Source organism: Prunus persica, chromosome G1 (assembly GCF_000346465.2).
Source record: "Prunus persica cultivar Lovell chromosome G1, Prunus_persica_NCBIv2, whole genome shotgun sequence".
In the NCBI taxonomy this organism is placed as follows: Eukaryota; Viridiplantae; Streptophyta; class Magnoliopsida; order Rosales; family Rosaceae; genus Prunus; species Prunus persica.
This window is the reverse complement of record NC_034009.1, coordinates 37,560,013-37,583,196: the sequence shown is the minus strand read 5'-3', so window position 1 is coordinate 37,583,196 and position 23,184 is coordinate 37,560,013. Positions and strand designations below refer to the sequence as shown.

The 23,184-nt window shown below is 37.8% G+C and overlaps 3 protein-coding genes and 1 long non-coding RNA gene across 5 annotated transcripts; 2 read left to right on the top strand and 2 right to left on the bottom strand.

Moving 5' to 3' along the window:
• LOC109946691 lies at nt 1,077-3,054 on the bottom strand. Its single transcript, XR_002269782.1, has 3 exons — nt 2,739-3,054; nt 1,789-1,852; nt 1,077-1,117 (listed from the first exon to the last, which is right to left on the bottom strand). It is a non-coding gene; the product is annotated as an uncharacterized LOC109946691 (long non-coding RNA).
• On the top strand, nt 6,343-10,291 carry LOC18793485 (putative lipase ROG1). Its single transcript, XM_007225632.2, has 10 exons — nt 6,343-6,705; nt 6,805-6,872; nt 6,973-7,043; nt 7,189-7,458; nt 7,947-8,107; nt 8,207-8,262; nt 8,477-8,529; nt 8,599-8,728; nt 9,557-9,654; nt 9,832-10,291. Exons 1-10 carry the CDS (start codon nt 6,431-6,433, stop codon nt 9,901-9,903), a joined length of 1,254 nt encoding a protein of 417 aa, XP_007225694.1. The 5' UTR covers nt 6,343-6,430; the 3' UTR covers nt 9,904-10,291.
• On the top strand, nt 12,831-14,938 carry LOC18788480 (EPIDERMAL PATTERNING FACTOR-like protein 2). Its single transcript, XM_020555161.1, has 3 exons — nt 12,831-13,182; nt 13,291-13,331; nt 13,531-14,938. The coding sequence occupies exons 1-3, from the start codon at nt 13,074-13,076 to the stop codon at nt 13,822-13,824; spliced, it is 444 nt and encodes a 147-aa protein (XP_020410750.1). The 5' UTR covers nt 12,831-13,073; the 3' UTR covers nt 13,825-14,938.
• On the bottom strand, nt 16,271-22,255 carry LOC18791723 (far upstream element-binding protein 2). 2 transcript variants are annotated; one of them, XM_020563727.1, is made up of 7 exons: nt 21,834-22,255; nt 21,217-21,563; nt 20,736-20,921; nt 20,513-20,614; nt 20,353-20,427; nt 20,132-20,248; nt 16,271-17,781 (listed from the first exon to the last, which is right to left on the bottom strand). In XM_020563727.1, the coding sequence occupies exons 1-7, from the start codon at nt 22,063-22,065 to the stop codon at nt 16,519-16,521; spliced, it is 2,322 nt and encodes a 773-aa protein (XP_020419316.1). In that variant the 5' UTR covers nt 22,066-22,255; the 3' UTR covers nt 16,271-16,518. The 2 variants fall into 2 exon arrangements, with proteins under 2 accessions (XP_020419316.1, XP_007221954.1); XM_007221892.2 differs by having other exon boundaries at nt 20,356-20,427.

Here is a 23,184-nt window from a genome sequence, read left to right as displayed (position 1 = left end):
GGGCCACTCCTAGCTTCCGCACCACCAAGAAACGTAGGATTTTATTGTAAAAGTTCTTGAAATCTTGTAAATTAGTAGAAAATGCTCTGATATCTCGTTTTAGTGGGAAACTTGATCTGGTGAATGCTTAGTTATTTTATTCTGGCAGTTGGTGGAAAATTATTTGCTTGTTTAACATGTGGAAGATTTTGGGTTTAAACAAAATACAGGGGAGACTCTGCCTAATTTTCGGCAGGAGTCTAAGGGAAGTTTTACTAGTAATTGTAACAGGAAGGGTAAAAAGGTCAATTGTGCCCGACACCTGGCTCAGTGGATTCAGATCCTTGATTACGCAGATTCGTATGCCTATTTTGTTGATTACGATGCAGAGGGATTGACGCACTTCTTCTATAAGTTATCCTCTCATAATAAGCCATACCTATCCAACTAATAACAAGAACCTTAACATAAGTAAGTACGCTTTGATGATCAGCCTATTAATTAAGCGAGGCCTTTCGAAGTGCTGTCAGCTCAGGACGCACAGGACTTGGTTCGAATTTCAAAGTGGAATTGGGATCGGGTCCTGTCAACTTTTATATCATATATTATTATTACTAGCCCCTTGACACATGCTCACGCATGTGCCAATTGGTTTTCTTTTTCATTTTTATTTTATTTTTAGAATTAATAAAAGATAACAGGGTAGTTATGTTCCATAAAAGTAGGACCTATTTGACAGGACCCGATCCAAATTCCACTTTGGAATCCGAGCCAGACCCTGTGTGTGTCCGACACCTGGCGAATGTCGGGCACAAATGACCTATTTGCCCTTCTATACAAAACATGATAAAAATAACAAGGTTGACTTCTACCGAAAAACCGGCAGAATTTCCCTTGTATCTGGCTCAATACCAAAATCTTTACACCTGTCAGAACAAGTATATATATATACAACCAACTGCCAGCATATGTATATATACATTCCAAGAGATCAAACTCAATCTAGGGCAAAACATCAGAGCGACTGCTAAGAATTTACAAAAGAGTGAATCGTTGTACAAAATACAAATCCTACATCAAAGAAAGGCACGGAAGATGGGAAGTGGCCCGGTGGTGGATTCCTGTGCACGTTTACTGCCTGGGGGCGCAAAACAACAAGAAGGGTGAGTGGACCCAAAACAAAGCTTAGAAAATAATATATGAACATACTAACCCCACTGTAAAAATAGTTATACAAACTAACTTATTTTCTTTATTTCTGAAATCAATGCATGTATATAACTATACATTTGAAAACAGTTGAAAACTATCACCTAGGTGTACCCCTATTTCCGTCAAATCCTTATATCCGTCAATTCCTTGCATCACCATGGGTGACACATACTCGCAGGTCTCAGTGACACGAAGTCAGTCCGAGCCGCAACTCGCAGGATTCAGGGAACCGTAGTCCGCCTTTATCCGCATTACTCGCTCCACACGAGTTCGAGTACCAAGGAACTCGTGGGGCAACTGTCAAGCATGCTGACTAAACCGAAGGTAACAAATATAATCCGAAGGCAACATTTAATATCTGGGTACCAGGTGGTTTAAGAAAATATAAAGTTTCTGAAGAAAATCTGTTGAATAATTAACTTTCTGTAACCTTTAAAATTCTGCTGCCATTTATCTGATAATTAACAAGAATATCTGTTCATATAAGCTTTAAAGGAAATTGCACTCGGCAGCATGCAACATAAAATAGTTAACAGCATAAAACAGCTTATAACTGAACTGCTTAAATTCATTTATTAAAACAAAGAGTCCACTCACGGATGGTCCGAGCTAATTGGACCCTTCGAAGGTCCTTCCTGCAAGTCGACTGGACCTCTGGTGCCTGATTATCCATGAATAATAAATTAATAAACTGTTGAATAAAAAGAATCAAATTAAACACCCTGCCCCCGGCTCCTAGAAATACGTGCACTCATTTTAAAGTTACTCTTATGCCCACATTAGCTTTTTAGACAGTTAGAACGACCTTAAGAGACCCGAAGCCTTACTAAGCGATATACTGCCAGATCGGCCGATCCCGGACCCCGTGGGTCCACGGTCTCCGATGGCCAATCTGGGCTCCTCTGAAGGTTCCTTACAGAGAAGGAACCATGTTCTGCTAGTTTGGTCCGAAACGGACGGTCGGATTAGCCAAAATCGCGTTATCGCTTAAAATCCAAACCCTAGCCCCAGGGTTCGCGATTTCGGAGTATCCGGGACTCCGATTCGCAATCCGTCGAATCCTACACGATCCTGAAATCATGTAGACCAACATATCCGAAATTCAGCGCAATCCGACGATTTGACGACACTGCACCCAAGGATCGCGCGATATAGAAAATCCGTTCGGGGCTCAAACGGACTCCGAATCGAGATCCGCGAAATCCTACGCGCTCGTGATGACACGAGGATCTCAAAACTGCCCAGAGTTACTCCACCACCCTCGCCCACGAGGCCCAGCACGCGCGGGCAGATTTGGGTGTCTTAAGCGATTTCGGGTGGTCGAAAAATCTCAGGACCAAGACTCCAAACTCCTATCCTAGGTAAAACACCCCATTTGGCGTCACTTTTGTTCTTGGACCTACCCCAAAAAGTGGCCGGAAATAGCCGAACACGGAGGCCGAAAGTCGGCCGAATTTCAATTTGAAAATCGAGTGATCTACAGCAAAAATTGATCGAAACCCAGCCAAACAGCAGTTAGAACACGAAAAATAGCTAGAAATCGATACCTCACACGACTGATTTGGTGGCCGGATGAGGGAGAAACTGAGGTTGGAAAATCTGCCAAAACTGCTGCGTTTTCCAGCAGTTTCCGGCGGCTCCAGACAGCAGCAGGGGCGGCGGACGGGCTGGGGTTGATGGCGGGAGCTGGCCGGTGCTGCTGGGTCCGGTCCGGAGGGTTGGGGTGGCGTGAGGTGGCGTTGGGGTGGCTTGGAAGGTGGCTGCCCGACTGGTTTTCTAGAACTATCGGGAGGGAGAGAGAGAGAGAGAGGGAAAGAGAAAGAGAAGCTGAGGTTTTTATAAAATTTCTGATTTTCTTATTTACTATTTTGCCTTTCGTGATATTTTAATCGTATTTTCTTCGTTACAACTCCGATTCGAGCTTACTTCATGTCTATGAACTCGTATCGTCGTGCTCTACACAACAGCGCATGTGGAATTGTCAAATTCCTTTTCGGTCAAAAAGTCAACGTTGAGTTCATAAGTGAGTCAAAGGGCAAAATTGTCTTTCCGCATAATAAATTACTAATTACACGTGAATTTTAGGTTTGGGTCTTTACACTATTATCTTATTTTGTTTTTAATTTTAATTTTTTTAATATTAAAAAATGTGAATTTACCATATTATCCTCATTTAATTAATAATTTCAATTCTTAATGTTTGAATTAACAAAGGGCATTTTCTAGTATTTTGAATGTTTCACCATTCTCTGCCTTTTGCTTTATATATACTAGCCTCTCTGCACGCGCTTCCGCGCTTGCGAGAGGTTTTTTTTAAAGAAAATTTTAATTTTTTAAATATGAAAAATTGTGAATTTACCATATTATCCTCATTTAATTAATAATTTTAATTCTTAATGTTTGCATTAACCAAGGGCATTTTCTGGTATTTTGAATGTTTCACCATTCTCTACCTTTTGCTTTATATATATAGATATAGATTAAATAATATGTGAGAATTATTTGTATAATACGTGAATTTTGTGTGTCTTATAGAAAATTTTGTATAAAATATTAGAAATACGTACATATATGTACAATACGACTATTGTACGATTGCTTTTTAAAAATGTGAGACGTGTATAGAAGACGTATATATGTAAGACTATAGCCGCTCGTCTAAACTATTTATTAAAGATAATTTTTTTTTAAATGTAAAGCCGGCCTGCTATACGTTCTTTAAAAAAAATTAGAAAAAAATCGTGTATCGCTGCACAACTATACTATTTACTAAAAAAAACAGAGTAACCGCAAAGCGCCTAGTCGCCGACGTGTAAAATAATATACAGTTTGGGTTATACTTTTTTTTTTAAAAAAAAAATTTTAAAACTGAGTATAGCCGTGCGGCTATACTATTTTGTTTATATAAAAAAGAAGACCCCCCGGCGATTAGGCGCCACATGTCAAAACAAGTCTACTTTTAAAAAAAAATTTTAAAAAAACACGGCGTATAGCCGTTCGGCTGTATTGTTTTGTTTTGTTTTTTTTCTTTCAAAAGAGTAATCGCTAGCAATGTAGGTGCCATTGTCAAAAAAAGCATAGCCGCTCGGCTATAGTAATTTTTAAAAAAAATTGTAGTATATCCGTACGGCTACACTATTTAATTTATAATAAAAAAAATAAGAAAGGACCCTCCTATTTGCATTACTTTGTACTTTATAAATATTAATTTGCTAGTTTCAACATATCTAAAGTAGCAGTCCTGATTTCTTGGACTACAGGGGTTCAAGAGATTTGTGGTTACTCACCGTTAGATGTAAATTCGACGGTTCACTCACTCTTGCACTCATTTTAAGAAAAAAAATTAACCATTGGATTAATATTCAACAGTATGTGACCACAATCTCTTGGACTCCTTTGGTCCAAGAGATCGGGACTGTCTAAAGTAGATATGAATCGGCTACTATATAATATTTATATAATATATTATTCTTATTCAATAATATGTGACAATTATTTGTATAATACGTTAATTTTGTGTGTCTTACTAAAACTTTTGTAAAAAATACATGTACAAAACATTAGAAATATGTATGTACATATACAATACAATTATTGTACGTTTGCTTTTTTAAAAACGTGAGACGTGTATAGAATATGAATGTATTATTGAAAAATACGTACGTACATATATATATATATGTATATCTAAAAGACTATAGCCGCTCATCTATAACCGGCTATACTATTGAAAAAAAAAAATTTAGAAACAAAATCGAGTATAGCCGCACGGCTATACTATTTACACGAGCCATGGCATTTTCTTTGGGCTTTGGCTCTTTCATCACTTTCTTTCATGAGATCAATGAGAGCGTAAGAAAGCCTACAAACCTATGACTGTAAAATATGAAAGCCCAGAAACCTATGGGATTAGGGGCCCTAAGACATGAGGGCTACAACTGTTTCATGATATTTATTTATTTATTTATTTTGTGCTTTACCTAAATGTTTAATATGCAATTTACACCTTCAAAAAATATGGTTTAAACTTTAGAGTACACAAAAGCTCAAATGGCTAGAGATGTGAAATGAGATTAACTGATATGATATGTGACACTCTAGTTTGTGAGGATTATGCGAGCATGTGAATTTATGCCGGTTGATCAACAAAATCTTTTACTACGCTACAATTACTCTAGTTCTGATTATACTTTTCACTGTTCTTTCTTAGGACTATTGCCCAATTCCATTTAATTATCGAAACTACATTTTAGGTCTCGCTTCAAGAGTCATACATGCAAACAAATCATATAGATTGGAAATTATTTGGTCATCTAAAAGGTGCAAAGAAACACAATTTGTTACATACAGAAAATGAAAAATGCGAATAATCAAATAGGTAAACAATTTTTAATTTAGTTGATTTTTGACATGAATGATCCTTGAAAAAGAACCTAACGAGTAATGACTAAATGAGTTATTACCCGTAAATAAAATGTACTTTTTTTTAAAGAATCCTTAATAATGCTAACTAGCATATAAATGGAAGGGAATGAAACTTTTAACCTAACTTAATTCTAACTCACTCCTTCGGGTGGCCAAAACCATTTTTCTCTGCTTGCCAAAAGAAAAGGAAAGAAAAAACTAAATTAAGAGATTATGTAAACTAAAAGATGAGGTATTCCAAAACATAGTAGATCTAATATAAAGCTGTTTGACGACATGATGTAAACACACAAATTGAATGATTCATGTCCGATGGCAACCCAGATTCCCAGATTTTGAAAAACATAGAAACTTAACAAAATATTTTATGTTGTATTTATTGCGTAATTCAACCAAAAGCTGCCTAACGAATCATATATTAATAATAACATGGACTTTTTGGGGAAAAAATATAATAAAAAAGTATACAACATGCAGGAGAATTCCGTGTCAAGCGGTCAAAGTCGTTTGCTTCCCAACGGAGGTAGCAAACGTTCCAAATATACCCCCTCGCTTTCCATAGCTTAACCAACAGACACCAGTGTAAAATTCTCGTAATTAATTGGAAAAAACAGGGGCAATTTATATCAAACCAGTCAGAGATGGCAAGCTCCAGTCGCGGTGCGGGCCAAACCAAACCTGGAAACGAAAACGAAAGATCGGAATCCACATTATATACTGTGATTTGTGGAAAGACTGTATATGTAACTGCTAAAAGTCTAAAACCGCTAACAACAAGCAAAACCTCTCCATTTGACCAAGATTTGCAGAGCATATGGCTTCCATGGAGATGGAGATCGACGGTTCTGGAATTGTATCTTCCAATGAGATCAAGCAGAGAGGCAAGAAAAACATCGTGAGGAAGAAAAAGAACAAGAGCAAAAGGACGAGCACAAAAGAAACGTTTCATTACCTGCCAAAGTTTCGGTGTTTCAGCTTGAAATCTGAAACGGACGGGAAGGGGAATTTTGATATGGAGGTTGAGGATGAAGGGCGTGGGAAAATGACTCCTACCCATCTTATTATAATGGTGAATGGTCTTATAGGCAGGTTGATATTCTCTGTTTGCTTAAATTGAATGTGGGTTGAAGCTCAAGCTTCCGTCTTTTTCATTTATTTATTAATTAATTTGTGTTACATTTGGTGCAGTGCTCAGAATTGGAAATATGCAGCAAAACAGTTTCTCAAGAGATACCCAGAAGATGTTATTGTTCACTGTGAGTCCTTTTCTCCATGACTTGCTTGCTTAGACAATTTTTTTGCTTTTTTTGAATTACCAATTGCATTTCCCTATAATGAAATGAGTTTGCATTGCAGGCAGTGAATGCAATTGCTCAATGCTGACATTTGATGGGGTTGATGTAATGGGGGAGAGATTAGCAGAAGAGGTGCGTTATCTTTTGGCCTAAATTCATTCATCAACCAACCAACTTGTTTGTCAATGTCATCTTCCTTTGAATTGGAATTCATGGGTTTATGATTTTCTGTTTGTTGGATTGGTTCAGTTTCATTGCTATAATTTTTTTTTTCAAGGTTATTTCCGTCATAAAACGCCACCCAAGTGTTCAGAAGATCTCGTTTGTTGGTCATTCATTAGGCGGCCTTATAGCAAGGTACGCCATTGGCAGGCTCTATGAAAGAGACCTCACGAGGGAACAATCTCAGGAAAATGGAGAATGTAGGAGTGATGGAGTTGAGGATCCATTGCTGGAGCACAAAGTCAAAGGCAAAATTGCTGGACTGGAGCCTGTGAATTTTATAACCTCTGCAACTCCGCACCTTGGTACCAGGGGGCATAAACAGGTGACTTGAGTTGTTATGAACTTACCTTTGCAGTACTTATTCTCTGTTGTAATTTATCAGTTGTTTCATTTTCACATCAGTTTTTTACTCTTTGGTGCCGTTTGATAGTGAAAGCATGAGAATTTGTTTTAGTTGAATGAAGAATTAGGTAATTTGTTCACATAACTGCCAAGTTTTTGAAAGAGGAAGAACTGCAATTGGGTTTTCTTCCCCAATTGGTGACGGTTTCTGCATTTCCAAGGCTGTCCTGACGACAGAATTAATTGAGTTGCCTTAATTTAAACAACAAATGTAGTTTTGAAGCTTTCAAGATTTCTTTTATGAGGAGAGACCCTTGGAACCTTATCATTGTTGGTTATGGGTGTCTACAAAAGTTGCAAGTCATGATTTGGAAAATTAGTGACAAGTGAATGTCTGCCTGCTTTGCCTACAAATGAGGTTTCATATTCTTCTGAGTTCTTGATTATCTGCTGGTTTTCATTTTTCAGGTTCCAGTGTTTTGTGGCTTTCAACCCCTGGAAAAAGTAGCAGCTCGTACCTCATGGTGTCTAGGTAGAAGTGGAAGACATCTGTTTTTAACTGATAGGGATAAAGGAAAACCTCCCCTTCTTATTCAGATGGTCAATGATACCGAAGATCTTAATTTCTTGTGAGTCCTAGTTGTTAGTTACATTTGTTTTTGTAACATATTATCGGCTACTGTAGTTAATGATTCAAGGATTTGCCATCATATCTCTTGTCTCTGCAGATCTGCATTGCAGTCCTTCAGGCGTCGTGTTGCCTATGCAAATGTTCTCCATGACCGTATCCTTTAAATTTATGTGTATGTATTTTTTATTATTTAAATATTATCCTCATTGTTCAAGCAAACATGTTGGGATCAGTTAATTTGGCGTTCACATCTGGTCTTCAAAGTAGATTAAAGTTTGAGCGAGTCAATCTTTCAATTTGACACTGTCACAAACTTCTTTTATTACTATTTCCATAATTTATGTGAAGCACTTGACAACTCTTATAGACCTTGTCGGATGGAGTACATCATCTCTACGGCGTAGGAAGGAGCTGCCAAAGGTAATTCTGTAGCTACTCATGGATGCTTTAATTGTCTGGAATTAATCTTACCATGAACTTTTCTATCAGCTTAAACATTTATCCAAAGATGACAAATATCCACATATTGTGAATGTGAAGACAATAAAAACTGACAGTACTCAAGAAGAAGTATCTTTCGAAGCGAAAGCCAGTGGATGCAAGCATATTGACTTGGAAGGTTTGCTAGTTGTTTATCTTGTTTTACTAATGACTTATTATCAGTGGCTCATTGCTCTCTGACGCTTATTGCAGCTTTAGCATGGAGACATTTTATTGATAAGGTTCCATGTTCCCATGATGGGATATATGGGTAGATTGGAAGAAAACCGTTGCGAATTCTGCTTTCATTTACATATTATTCCCTTTAAATCATAAGGGTTATGCAACTAGGCTGCGGGACACTTTTAGGAATTCATTACTCCAGAATGTATGGTTACAGAACTGGAGGTGCATAGATTACAGGAGGGGAGGCTTTCTGGGTATGAAATGTGTTTAACAGAAAAACTTAATGGAGTGCATCAGCTGTTCCTAAATCTTAGAACATAAGTCCTTTTAGTTGAACGAGACTGCCAATGCCTTTTAGTCAGGCACCAAGAATGAAATTTAATATGAAGTTTCTTCTTTATCAGGGGGACACTAAGTCTATAAGATGGTAGCTGCAGGAATTCTCTGACGGCCTCTAGCTGTTGTCTTATTTCTAAGATTTGCGTAGTACTATGAAAACTAAAGTTCTAAAAATGATGCAACTAAAATCTGAGAAAAATTTGTGTAAATAAAAAACTAACTAATTAGTATTTATATGGTGAATATGATGACAATATAGTAATTAGAGTTAGAGGGAGACTAAGTTCTGTAGTGGGATACATCCGATATGGATAGTTTTGCTTTCATCTGATACTCAGTTTTATGATGTCAACCCCATGATTGCCGTAGTCTGAGCTCGTCTCAATGTAGTCATTCTTAGCCTATTGGCATTTTATTCACTTATTTCTCAACACGATTGTAGAGGAAATGATCAGAAGCTTGACCAAAATGAGCTGGGAACGGGTTGATGTGAGCTTCAAAGGAAGTAAGCAAAGATACCTTGCGCACAGTACCATTCAGGCAAGCCCTGCTTTTCCTTGAAATTCATCATGTTTAACTGTTTTAACACATTTCTTTTAATGTCATTGCAAAACGTTTCTTTTTCTTATCGGTTTCACAATGCATGCTGGTCCATCTGCAAGCTAGATTAAGAAGCAGCCGTGTGACATAGTTAAATGTTTTTTTTGTGTGGGTCAGGTGAAAACCTATTATCTACATTCTGATGGGGCTGATGTGATCCAACACATGGTTGACAACTTTGTTGTGTGACGTGCCAATTTTGTTATTACCTTAGAGCCAGTGACATTGCATGCCCTGCATTAGTTTTCGCTCGGGAAAGAGAAGCGATCGAGGTTCAGGGCCGAGCTTTGAGGGAGTGTTTTGAACATTTCAGCCTCAGATGACCTCACAAAGAAATTTAAGTCTTCAGATATGAAAGGACACTGACGGAGAGCATAGCATACATAAAATCCCGCCGGTTTAACATGCATTTTTCTGGAAGAGAGAGAGGGGGAGATGATGTGGCCTTCCTAAGGCTGGTAGTGAGATTACAAGCAATTTTATTCTATTAATGTCGGTCATGTATTAAAACGCGAAGGGTTTCTTTTTATCACAAATGGTCCCTGAGATTGGCGAAATTATTACCTTTGGTTCTTTATGTTTTTTTTCTGATATCACCTCACACATCAATTTGGTCATGTCATTAGGTTTCTTCAAAATTTTTGTTAAATTGCTGACATGGAATGTATATGGTACCCACATATCCAATGAGATAATGCTATGCAGCTTTAAATAAAATAGCGATATATTTTAAAACTTAATCCTTTTTAAAAAGAAAATGAAGTCTTTTTATAAATAAAAAAGATTAAAACTAAAAGAAAATGGAAATACCTGCAACCATACCCCCCTCTGCGTTCTCCCTCTGCCATCGCCTTGCCCCGTGGCAACCCACTCTTTGCCTATCTCCTCTCTCTCTCTCGCTCTCTCATTTTGGTTAATTTCGTCCCTTCTCGGGTGTTGCTGGGACTTGGGCTGGTGTGGATCTCGGGTAGGGATGAGGGTGGTTGTAACTTGTATGGTGGCATTGGGCTTGGGGATGGTCTAGGTAGTGGGGTGGTGGCCTGACTGAAAGGATGGTGCGAGGGAGAGAGAAAAAGAGAGGGTGAGAGAGAGAGAGAGAGAGAGAGAGAGAGAGAGAGAGAGAGGGAGAGACGGAAGGGGATCGGAGGGGGAGAGTTGCAATTTTTCTTTTTTCTTTTCTTTATTTTAGTTTTCTGATTTTTTAGGATCCCAATCACATACCTGCCACATCATCAATTTAACATAAATTTTGACATAGCCTAAACGGCAGGTCCAAATTGATGTGTAAGGTGTAATATAAAGGACTAATAATGTCTAAAAGATACATAAAGGAGCAAAGATAATGCTAACCTAATTGACCATTTGTGATAAAAACCCAAACGCAAAATCATATTTTAAGCGCTACTAATTTATCATAAACGAGTAGAAAGCGCTATTGATCTTGTTGAATGTATTAAGATGCAATGAGTTTCAGATGATGAGATATATCAGAATTATTTGAAATTACTTTGACATCAGTAAAAAATAAAACAGTAAATCTATTGACACAGAACAAAGTTTTTACATTGGGTAAACAGCAGCACAAAGATATGGGGCATCATAAATTCGAAGTATGAGAGAGCTAAGTAAGCAGATGATGATTTATACATTTTTGTCAGAACTGAATCAATGTGGTCACCACTCAACACGGCAAAGCAGATAGAGAAAGCCCTCTGTTTCTCAAAGGCTTTGGAAGCTGGGACTTCTTCACGGGGTTACTTAAATATTGAGCTTTGGCTACACCTTCAGACTTCAGTTGTTAATTTGTAAGCACTATTCATAATTCATGGTCCTGTGTTATTTTTTTCAGTCTGCAATGGTCCTGTGTTGGAAGTGGCTGGCTGAACGAGGGACCAACAACTTTAGATGAGGCTTTTGACATGTACATTCAAAGTTTTGTTAATAATTTGTGGTTGTTTGCTCAAAGTTAATAAATTTTATATCCGACAAGAGGAGGTTATACACTTCGTGACATGCAAGTTTCTTTCCACACGAGGTAGGTTTATGTTGGTAATATAATAGACAATTATAAAAATGCTACGAGCATCCATCCACACGCGAGTTTAGTCGTCTGCTTGCGCATATCGCTTCAATGGCTAAGAGTCGTCTGCTCAACACAATCCCAGCTCAGGAAATTATGTGGTGAATGTAAAATGCATTGATGGGTCCTAGGGACAACAACCTTGATTGATGGTTTATATCCACCAGTTCTTGTCAAGTATAAAAGGGTCCAAATCTGGATTGGAATTTCATCTCCAAAACTGGTGTCCCTCAAAATTTTGCTAAAAAACAAGCATGGATGGCATTTGATTACGTATGCTTCTTTTTCTATACAGGGTAGCTTCGGAACTTGATGAATAACTAATCTCATTATTGCGCACGAGGTACAAATCTAATGGCACAGATTCATTCAATTCAACCACACACACTGATAAAAGCTCTGAAGTGTCTGTCATTATTGATCTGATCTCCCTTCCAAAAAAAAAAAAAATCAAGTGGTGTGTGAATTTCATGGAAGAAAATTATCACTCTCACAGTCACAAACTTACCCCATAATAGAAATAACTTGTCCAGCAACTTCTGGCTGGGTGTGCTAAAAAATCTTTTTCCTCTAAACACACCCAAAGTAGTAGTATCTTTCTGGGGAAATCTACAAAACCCATGTGCTGTTTTTAAGACGAGAAAAAGAAAAAACAGAGCACTCTCTAGCGTGTTAAAATGGAACACCCAAAATTTCCACAAAGAAAAGAAAACGAAAACCAAGTATTTCTCATACATGCAGAGAGAGAGGAGGCCTCTCCCAACAGTTGCCCTGTCCGTTCCGTATGTATCTGTCAATCTTTAAAATAATAATAATAATAAGTTTATGCATGCAATGCAACTCAGAAAAGTTTTTTTATATTTAATTTTTTTTAAAACATAAATCATAATTGTACAAATTACCTGGTTTTTGGGAGGCTCATGAAACGAGGCTGAGGTCCTTCCCTTTTTCGTTTGAGCTCTCCCTTTGTACTCTGCCTCTGCGCTCCACGTTCCCTCATTGATACATATACATCTACAGAGTTGGGGGGTGAAAAAGGAAAAAAATAGAGTAGTCTTTCTGCATTATGAAGCTGGCATTCAATTTCTGAAACCTCTCTTCTTACACTTTTCAGAAAATTTTCATTCCTGCAAACACTGCCACCCTGATCACCTCTCTCTCTCTCTCTACCATATATTTACTTTGATTTTTATTTACCTCCCTACGACTTGTCTGCTCTCATCTAGGTTTGGTGTGGTTGCGGCCGCTTGCTCTCTTCTTCTCCACCCACTTCTGAAAAATGGGCAGCACTCAAAATTGCGCCTGTTGGCACAGAAATAGACATCTAATCATTTCCATCTTCCTACTCTTGGTTTCAAGCTCGACCCATCTGAGATTCATGGCTGAAGGTTAACAACTCCTCCCCCATTGTTCAAATTCATTCGCTAATGTAACCCTCTTTGTTCAAAAGAAAAAGCAAAACTAACATGGGTTCTGTTTCTTTTTTTCTTTTTCAGGTGCTCGACTAATTTCAAGCAAGCTTACTAAGGCTGCTCCGGTAAGACTTCATATTATATATATATATGTGGTATTGCTAATTTGCATAATAAATTCTCCTATGCGGATGTCCGGACATTATTATATGTCTATGCTATTGCTAATTTGCTTCTTTCTACCAGTTGAATATGAAGTCTGCAAACTCTATACCAGAGTGTTAATTGATTCCTGACTGAGTTTTTATAATTATATTTACGCAGAGAGGTCATGTTCTTGAGGAAAATGAAGCTGGGGTGGTGGTCAACGCACGTCAAATAGGATCAAGACCACCAAGGTGTGAGAGCAGGTGCAGTGCTTGTGGGCATTGTGTGGCAGTTCAGGTCCCTGTTTCCCCCCAAGTCCAAGGCCACAGTAAAATCAGAAGCCATGGCAGCCTCCCTGATTCCACCAGAACAAGCCCCAAGAATGTAGCTTACTCCAGAGGCGATGACATTACAAATTATAAGCCTATAAGCTGGAAATGCAAGTGTGGGGATTTGCTCTTCAACCCTTGACTGTTTTTTATCCTAGTATTAGCCCATCCATGTTTAATCTTCCATTATTTGGTAAATAACAATTATGAATTGTTAGAGGAAAAAAAAAACAGAAAAACTTTTATCTGTACACTCTTATGAAGGTTTCTTTCTTTTTTCTTTTTTTGGGTTCTTCTTGGTATTTTTGGTGTGAATGTGTTCTGTACAGAAATAACAGTTGCTTATTTCCCCATTTTTTGCAACTGACTTTTTAGTTATATTTTTATTGGGAGATTCTCCAGAAAGTATTTTATTTTATGTTATGGATTATTTATATACTTCTAATATTGGTCATTGGATTGCATTCATTAAATGTGTTGATAGTCTCTTAAATGGAATCCAACTGCCGAAATTATAAGTAAGTAACCAATCATTAACTTAAATACTTATAGGAGAATGTCCCTATTTTATTAATTTGATAAAAGATGATGGTTAGTAAAATGAGATTATAAATAACAAAATTCTAAGGGCCATTTTGGCATTGCTATGCTGTGAAAATAATCTTAGTCGGATTTGCTGTGAGAGAAAGCAGTTTGACGTTTGGTAAACTGTTTGTTAAAAGTGTTTTTGGTACAATAATCAGTTTCTAAATGTTTGGTAATTTTTATTTTTATTTTTTTTGCGAAAGTGTTGTGAACTGTGCATAATGACTAAAAAAGGGATTATATTAAAATGGATTTTCTATTAAAGTCTTTGATAAAAGAGTAAGCACTTTCACTTTATATATATATATATATATATTTGTATCAAATATGTTTCCAATCCATCCTACACTAAAAATAAGGTATTATGTTGAAAATTAAATATTTGTATTCAAATGCTCTAAACTAATGTTTCAAGTTAAATACAATATATTCCATTAAAAATAAATTTTATATCAAAGAAACAAAAACAGGAACGGAAAAAGAAAAAAAAAATCAACAGCAACAACTATTGAAGTTAAAACTCTAGAAATTAAAGAGAGAGTGAGGAATGAAATTTATAGTTAAAACCCTAGAAATTAAAGAGAAAGAGGAAAGAATGAGATTGAGAAGAAATAAACATAATATGCCTCTTACTTGAGTCTTGTGGCTTCTCAAGAGTATGCTTCAATTGATTCAACAAGAAAAAATAATAGGAAGAATAGAAGATATTCAAGAAAAGGAGAACTCTGTGAAATAGATGGCGTGAATAAGCAAAGGGATGCAAAAGAGAAAATGCATGAAGAGAAGAGATTGCGTGAAATAGATTGGGGTATTTTCGAAAGTTTATAAATTTCATTAAACCCAGCTCATCTTTGAAACTGATTCCGACATAATTAGAAAACGAAAACACCTCATTAGCTACTTTCCCTTATAACTTTCTCTCACAACAATTTTTAACAATAAGTGATTTTCTGATAGTTTACCAAACGGATTGAGCTTTCTAAATTTAAAAAAAAAATCACTTATTATCCCAAATAAAAAATACCAAACGAACACTAAATGAAATACACAAAAATATTACTAAAATAACTGATATATGAAGGAATATCCCTATTTTGGGGTGAAGGTATGTGTAAAAGAAAAAATAAAATAAAAGTATCTCACAAGATAGTAAATAGAGAATGCCAAATTAATCTGCTGTATTATTAATTTTGTAGGAAAAGACTGTGAGTGAGTTTTTGATGCGGAAGTGACGACATGGAGTAGGATAATAAATGAATTGAAGATGTCAGGTGTTCGAAATGTATGTCAGGGCAGTTCTGTTGCGTATCCCACAAGATATGTTTCCATACAATTATACAAATTGGTACACAGAGAAAGCTGAAACCCTGTTGCTGTTCCATTTTAGACACACCCACACACCTCGAATGGATAAATACATAACACTTCACTATACCCTTCTCTACTTTTTTACCCTACCACACTGAGAAACACTTGTGTATAATTGATAACACTGTTTTGTTATTTCGGTCAATCGCAATATGACACAATTAATAACTTTTTTACTTAATATATCTTTATTGGCGCGCATAGCAAAACAAAGTTATTCCTATTTCACACTAGTTTTTCTACACCACACCACCCACCCCCACATGATCTCATATTTAATTTATTGTTTTCATTTAGACGTGATGTAATATCATATATCACATGATTCAGTCTGATTATTTATTTATTGTGTCCACTGCCCAATTCGATCCTGCTGCACAAACGTTAACCACCTTTAATCAGTCTGTCACTCAGAATTATGGGGAAAATGAGTACGGATCTGGCCAAAATACGTTTTTTATATGTAAAGGTATTCGAACACGGGTACCGCCTGCTTAACTAATCTAACTCGTATTTGCGCCAAGGCACGTTTTTAGTTCCTGTAACTTTCGCAGAGTTCCCCTTTGATACTAAGGTTTTCAATTGCCTCCAATTTACTCCTTGTAATTTGTCATCTGATTGGTAATGTGCATTGCAGGATAATAAGAATTTTATACAGGATCGTACCACGCGACCCTTATATATTGTATCAATTCATAAATTGTATCATTCATGGTCAGGGTTCACAATTTAATAAAGCATTAGCGCTGCATTACATCAATAGAAACAGTACATGCAAAGTTCGACCGAGTCAGATTAGGCCTAACAACTACTGCTAGGAAAACGAACCTGGCATCAATCACAACATGAAGCTCTCTGAAGAAAGAAAACTAGATTAGTATATTCAGCGCGGTGCAGCAGCATACATTTGACTCGAGTCATACTGAGGATAACCAGGCTGAGGTGAAACTGTTTTCCCATAACCAGCTGAAGCAGTTGGCGCAGCTCCATAACCAGCAGACTGTGGGACTGACTGATCGTAACTTTGTTGGGTTGTTGGTTGGGCATAACCTGGCTGCACAGCTGCTGGGGCACCATAGGTTGATGCAGAGACACCTCCATATCCGGGGTCTTGAGACCCTTGGTACCCATAACCTGCTGCGTTTGGCGCAGACTGCTCAGTGTAACCTTGTTGAGTAGATGCATATTGCGTGTACCCTGCAGTAGGAGCCACTTGTGCATAGCCGGGTGCCTGCTGCGCACCAGGCTGGCCATAACTAACCGGTTGTCCTCCTTGCTGTGGATATCCTGAGCCAGAGACAGGCGGTGGTTGATTATACCCATCAGTTGGGGCAGAACCATATGTAGGATAGGTCTGCTGCGCAGGCACACTAGATGCATACGGATATGGCTGTTGGGCTGGAACATTCGGACCATATGATTGAGCTGGTGCAGCACCCTGATAAGTTGCGTCTCCTGGTTGACCAGCCCTAGGAGGGCCGTAAGACTGGGGAGCTGGCCCCTGTGATGCCATGCCATATGATTGTGGCTTGCCATAATGCTGCTGTGGACCATAACCTGGCTGAGCTCCAGTTTGTGGATATGGCTGAGAAGTCCCATGCCCTCCATAGGGATGCTGTGTTGGAGCATGATTATCGTATTTTGGTTCTTCGTACCCATGCCCATAGCTATGTTGAGGAGGTGCAGTCTGGGAATAAGGTGCTGGATGCCCATAATCTGGACCATGTGGCTGTCCATAATTGTAATTTGCTTGAGACGGGGGTGGGGCCATTGTAGGGTTAGGAGAAGGGCCAGGAACATGAGAAGGAACAGGAGCAGAATGTTGGGCAGATACTGGGGCATCAGGTCCTTGTCCACTGTAGTAATCATAACCACCACCATGCGGAGGCATCCCCTGCATGCTAGGAGGTGGCCTTTGCTCCCAACCAGATCCAAAGCCACTTCTTGGACCCATATGTTGAGGATAACTTCCATATGCAGGAGGGTAATGAGGATTATGGGATGGATATGGTCCTCGTTGCGGATAATCATAGGTAGATTGCTGGGGTAGATGAGGCCCTCGTGGACCCCATTGAGGACCACCTGGTCCATGGGGCCGATAACCCTGATGGTTAAAACCACTGGAGAGAGGTGATGGCCTCACAGTCTATTCAAAGGAAATCACAAAACGAAACAATCAATATATAGAAACAATAGTTCCACATTCAAATAGTAAAATGAATGGAGAAGTTGCTGCTCTAGCCACATCTCCTGTTCCTAAAATTTGAGGGGCTCCTGAGCATCGTCTTGACCGAATGAGATGAACGGATATAGGGAACAAGGGTTACTTTAGCAAAAAATACAATGTCAAATTACTATTAACAACCATAACAGAAAATTTATGTCTGAGACTACAAACTGTTCCTCTAAATAGAAACAAACTACTCCAAATCAAAAGGGCTGCAAATATAAGAGGCAAGTAGTAGGGCATCAAACAACTCATCATATGAAAGTCACCAAAAAGTATACTCTTGGGTCTTTCTAAGTTCAAAGCTCTAAGAAATTTATCTGGCTATTCTCAGAAATTTGACATACGGTAAGTAAAATTCATGCCAGAGATATACTGCAACCCCTTTGGCAGCTTCCATCCATGTATCTCAGTAATGCCCCAGTCGAGAAGTCCCAAATTTATTACAGCATAGACTAAGTATATTTAAAAAATCGACAAGTCAAGATGAAGAGTGGGTATCTATAAGGCCACAGCATTAGACTAACAGGGAAATTAAGAATTCAAAAGTGTCTAGCAAGAAACATCATAGATTGATATTTCAGCTCTTTCAATGCATACTAATTCTACTTGATGTATATATGCGGCATGTTTCAGCATCAAATCAAGTCGGGTCAAATGGGTAACAAAGTATAGACGTAATAATGTTACATTATAGCATCAATCCTAGCTTTAGCAATGCCACTACACCTTGATACATATGATAAGACATGTACCACAGTTTGAAAACATCATCATAGCATCAAACACAAATTGATGCACTATTGGTTCCATACAAATTCTTTTGTAGCATCAAGTGACCAGGAATAACAATTTCTTCCATAGACGTCTCATGCATAGTATATGGGAGGTGCTTATGAGCGCTAAGGCTAATGCAATATAGTCTTACTGAATTAGGATTTCAACTTTCAGGTCTCAAAGCAATCTTACCAACTATTAACATCCTGCAATCGCGAGATTAAATGCCAGATACCTTTCTTCGGTGGATGAGAGTGAATAGTGGTTGTATAGGCAATGCTGACCCCATGGAAAATGCAATAGCCAAATCTGCATTTTTAAAGCCAACCAATTCGAAATTGGCACCTTCAACACAAATAAATCATGGCAACCGGCATCTTTGATTGAATATATTGATCTCCCTAAAAGCATTTAAGTGACCTTGGCATGGATCATTCATCAATATTGCAAACTCTTAGGGGCAATTGGTCATGCTCTCATTCCCATGGCAAAATATTGTAATAATTCTTCCTCAAATGGACCAAAAGGTGTCACAGGCATGCAAGTACAGTTCACTGGACATCTAATCATACCATAACCATAAACGTATGTGGCACATCATCAAAAGATACAGAATTTCTACTTAACCAGTCTTCTGAGAAAATTGATCAACTGTTGCATAGGACACATACAATTCAACTAAATTTTTATACTTTTATCTGTATCTTCGACAATAATTGGTAGGAATCAAGACATCCACATACCTCAGGTTTACTTTTACTCAAGAAATCTAAATAACCATACTTGTCTATTCTATCTTAAGATAGCTCCAATCAAGAATATTTTGTCCGCATACTAACCTTCAAGTAATTATCCATACTACCACACTATTTGAGACAGTACCATGAAAGCAACAGACGACTCTGCTATATCAAAATTATCATATAATTCCTTCTTTGGGAAAAAAAATATATTATTTCCTGAAAATATAGATCAGTAGACAACCGAAGTGAACATACACCACGATTTGTCATTAACATGTGGCAGACTGAAACAGACATTACATCTAATGCCCAATGCAAAAGGAGTGACGCCATGCACATGACTAGGAAGCTCATTAAATCCAACAGGTATACATACACAAGATCAAAGAAAATCTATCACGATGAGTGTAGGACCTGGTTGACGATAACATTACAAAAGAAGCAAGACTGTCATTGTGCAGGCATACTCCCAAGTAGCATTCGAAAATACATGCACAGGAGTTACATAAACCTCATGCTTTTACACATTATCCAATCATTTGTTGTACATGGACATGCCAAGCAGGTATATGAGATCAGAAAAAGGGACAAGGCACAAGAGAACTCAAACACCATACACTAACAATAGTTCAATGTAGATGAAAGCACAATTTTGCTCGCACAAAGTAAACAACACAATATCATTCCTATATATCGCAATCACAATTTAAAGACCTATAAAAATATTTTAAAGAGGGTCAAAAGGTAACCTGATTCATAACTTCCTTTATCAATTCTCTTGCCACCTCAATTTGCTTCTTATCACCAGTTACTCGCACTGTCCTTTCTTTAGATTCATCCCCCTCCGGGAGATGTTGGGGTATCAACTAAATAACAGGTAAAAGGGTTGGGTCAGTAAGGATGGGTTGAAATAAGAAAAAACATGCAACATTTTGTTTCCATGCATAAAGGCAAGGCATACAATATCAACTACCTGGATACGTGCCCCCGATCTGGTCTGCAGACCTTTAATGGTCTCCCCACCTCTGCCTATTATCAAGCCAACCTAGCAAAGAAAAATATTGTCTTATATAAAGTATTATGGAATGCAAAGGCACAGGTCATTTACACGTGCAAGAAATGGTTATCACCTTCTCATTCGGAACTTGTATCTGAATTTGTTCTGCGGCTGCAGCAGCCTGTGCAGTAGCAACACCCCTAGCCACCAAAGAAGGAGAACCCCCTGCATCAGCCTGCAAAAGAGTACACCTTATTCAGCATTAAAAAAAATTCCGATCTCCAAATGCAAAAACTTATAAGAGCAATGAAAGTTTTGGAAAACACAACAAAACTAAGTCAGAGAAAGCAAACGACCTCTGCAATAACAGCATTTATAAGCTTCTCTGCTTTGCTTATGCTAAACGAACTTCCTATTATCTCCACAGGCCTGGTTGCAGAATATGGATCTGCATCAGAATCCCTTGTTATCTGAATTTTTGCTCCAGAGTTGTATTGCAAGTACCTTATAGTATCCCCGGCCTTGCCAATTAGAACCCCAACCTGCACAAATATTTATAAAATGCTTTTGTCAGAGGCCTTTATTTTCAACTAGGTTTTACAATAGAATTCCAAAAATGTTAAAAGTCGAATTTGGACCAACTGGAAGCTCAGAGCTCCCCAAAATTATCAGATTTTGTTTCAGAAGAAAGGTCAACGCATGATAATCAAACTGTACACAACATGCCTAACAATCAAGGCAAGAATGCAGGGGGTGCCAATACTCATATGCCGGGTGTTACCTCCTAAAATGTTTGAATGTTAACAACACAACATAATATGGGTATAACCAGCTGACCTTATTATTAGGAACCTCCATTTTGTGTGTCAAATTATGATTTGCGGAAGTGTAAGCGTCACCTTGCTGAGGTTCCTCAGCGTAGTGTGGTTGAGACACCTCTTGAGGGGGTTCTTGAGCATCTTCCGCCACAGAATTCTCAGAAGGCTTTTGGGTCTCACTTTGTTCACCATTTATATCATAATGTTGTTCATTAACTTCGGGTTTTTGCTGGTCCTTCACTGATTCTGTAACTTCCACAGAAGGAGGCTGAGGGTGCTCTGAATGGCCACTATCAACATTCAGCTGATCCTCATTCTCCTTTTCTGGTTGTTCTACCTTCTCCTCTTGGTAGCCATTCTCATTGGCTGTTTTTATCAAATTCAAAATCCAAATAATATGTTATATTGAATTATAAATACTAGCCCATGTTTATCTTGTGCAAAGCCAATATTAAAGAACTAGTAAAATTAATTCTTTATCAAAAGTGCATGGCACTTGTTTATTTTGTAAAATGTTAAAAGTACTTCTTATCATGAAACTAGCTCCATAAGAATGTGACATTATATTACCCCAGAAAAATCAGACCCAAAACTTTTAGCAAAAACCCCAATCATTAAAAATCAATAGCTAAATACCTATTTCATCGGGCTTGTCTTCAAGACGAGGCCTTTTCGCTTCAGATTCATCTGAAGGCGGCACATCCACTTCATTGGCCGCATCGGGCTCCACATTCAAATCATCCGGCCCGTCGGAGGTGAGGTCAACTATCTCCTGTTGCGCTTCGGGCTCCAAATCTTCCAGCTTCCGCTTGTGATCCGACGGCTTAGGGCTTCCCGCCTCGGCTCCCACAACCTCCTCCTCAGCCATAGGGCTCACTGAAATTCCAAACTACCGAGTTGGAAAAAGTGGAACCAAAACCCCTTGATTAGCTCAGTCGGGGCACGAATCTAGGGTTTCAATTAATGCGTGTCACAGAGGCCAGAGGGTTTTGAGTGGGTGAGATATGGAGGGAGTTGATCAGAATGGATACGACTGTGGCGGTGTGTGTGAGGTTGAGGGGTTTAAGGCCTTATATAGAGTGGGGCCCCAATATATTTTAATCTGACCCACCCAAATCAATTTTAGGGTTAGCTTTATATTGGGCCTACAGGCCCAATTCAACATTTATCAATGGGCTGTTCGGGTTGTTCTTTGGCCCAAATAATAAAGAGTAAAATATAACAAAATAATTTAGCAATGCCCCTGATTTTTCAAAATATGTCAATATGCCCCCTCCGTCAAGTTTCATAATTTTTCTATCAAATTCAGGGCTTTTTGTATATATTCAAGTTCGGATTTGATCTGACCAATTATGGCTGATTTTCGGACAAATCGAATCAAAATCAGGGCATTTCAATTCCAATTCAAAAAAATTTCGAATGAAAATTAAATTCCAATTTCTTTTCAAAAAAATTTAAAATTTCAATATAGATTCTATTTCAAAAAACTCAAAAATTGTAGAAAATTTAGAAAACTATTTCAAATTTCTAAACATGCCCAACCATTTGAAGGATTAAAATTGACTCAAAATTGAAAACTCATACCGTAAGCTTGGACAACTATTATATGTTACTACTTAGATGTTGTTATCCTTTATGAAATAACTTGTCTATGTCTAATTGGTCATCAAATTATATTTTGTTCAACATGTAATTGTGTGTAATCTACGCTTGGAACCCGCATATATTTTGGAATTCGGAAATTTTCAGAATCTCTAAATACATTTCAATTTTTATCAAAATTTTCATATTTTGAAACTTTTATATGTCGGAATAATTTGGACTTGTCAAAATCGTAAATTTTCAAAACGAAATTTGTTAGAATCGGATTTTTCAAACAAACTTGCACCCCTATGACCAATTTATACACTAATTGACTCTACTGATTCTTCCATTCAAATCATATTTTGAATGGACATGAAAAAAGTAAAAATGAAGCTTTTATGGA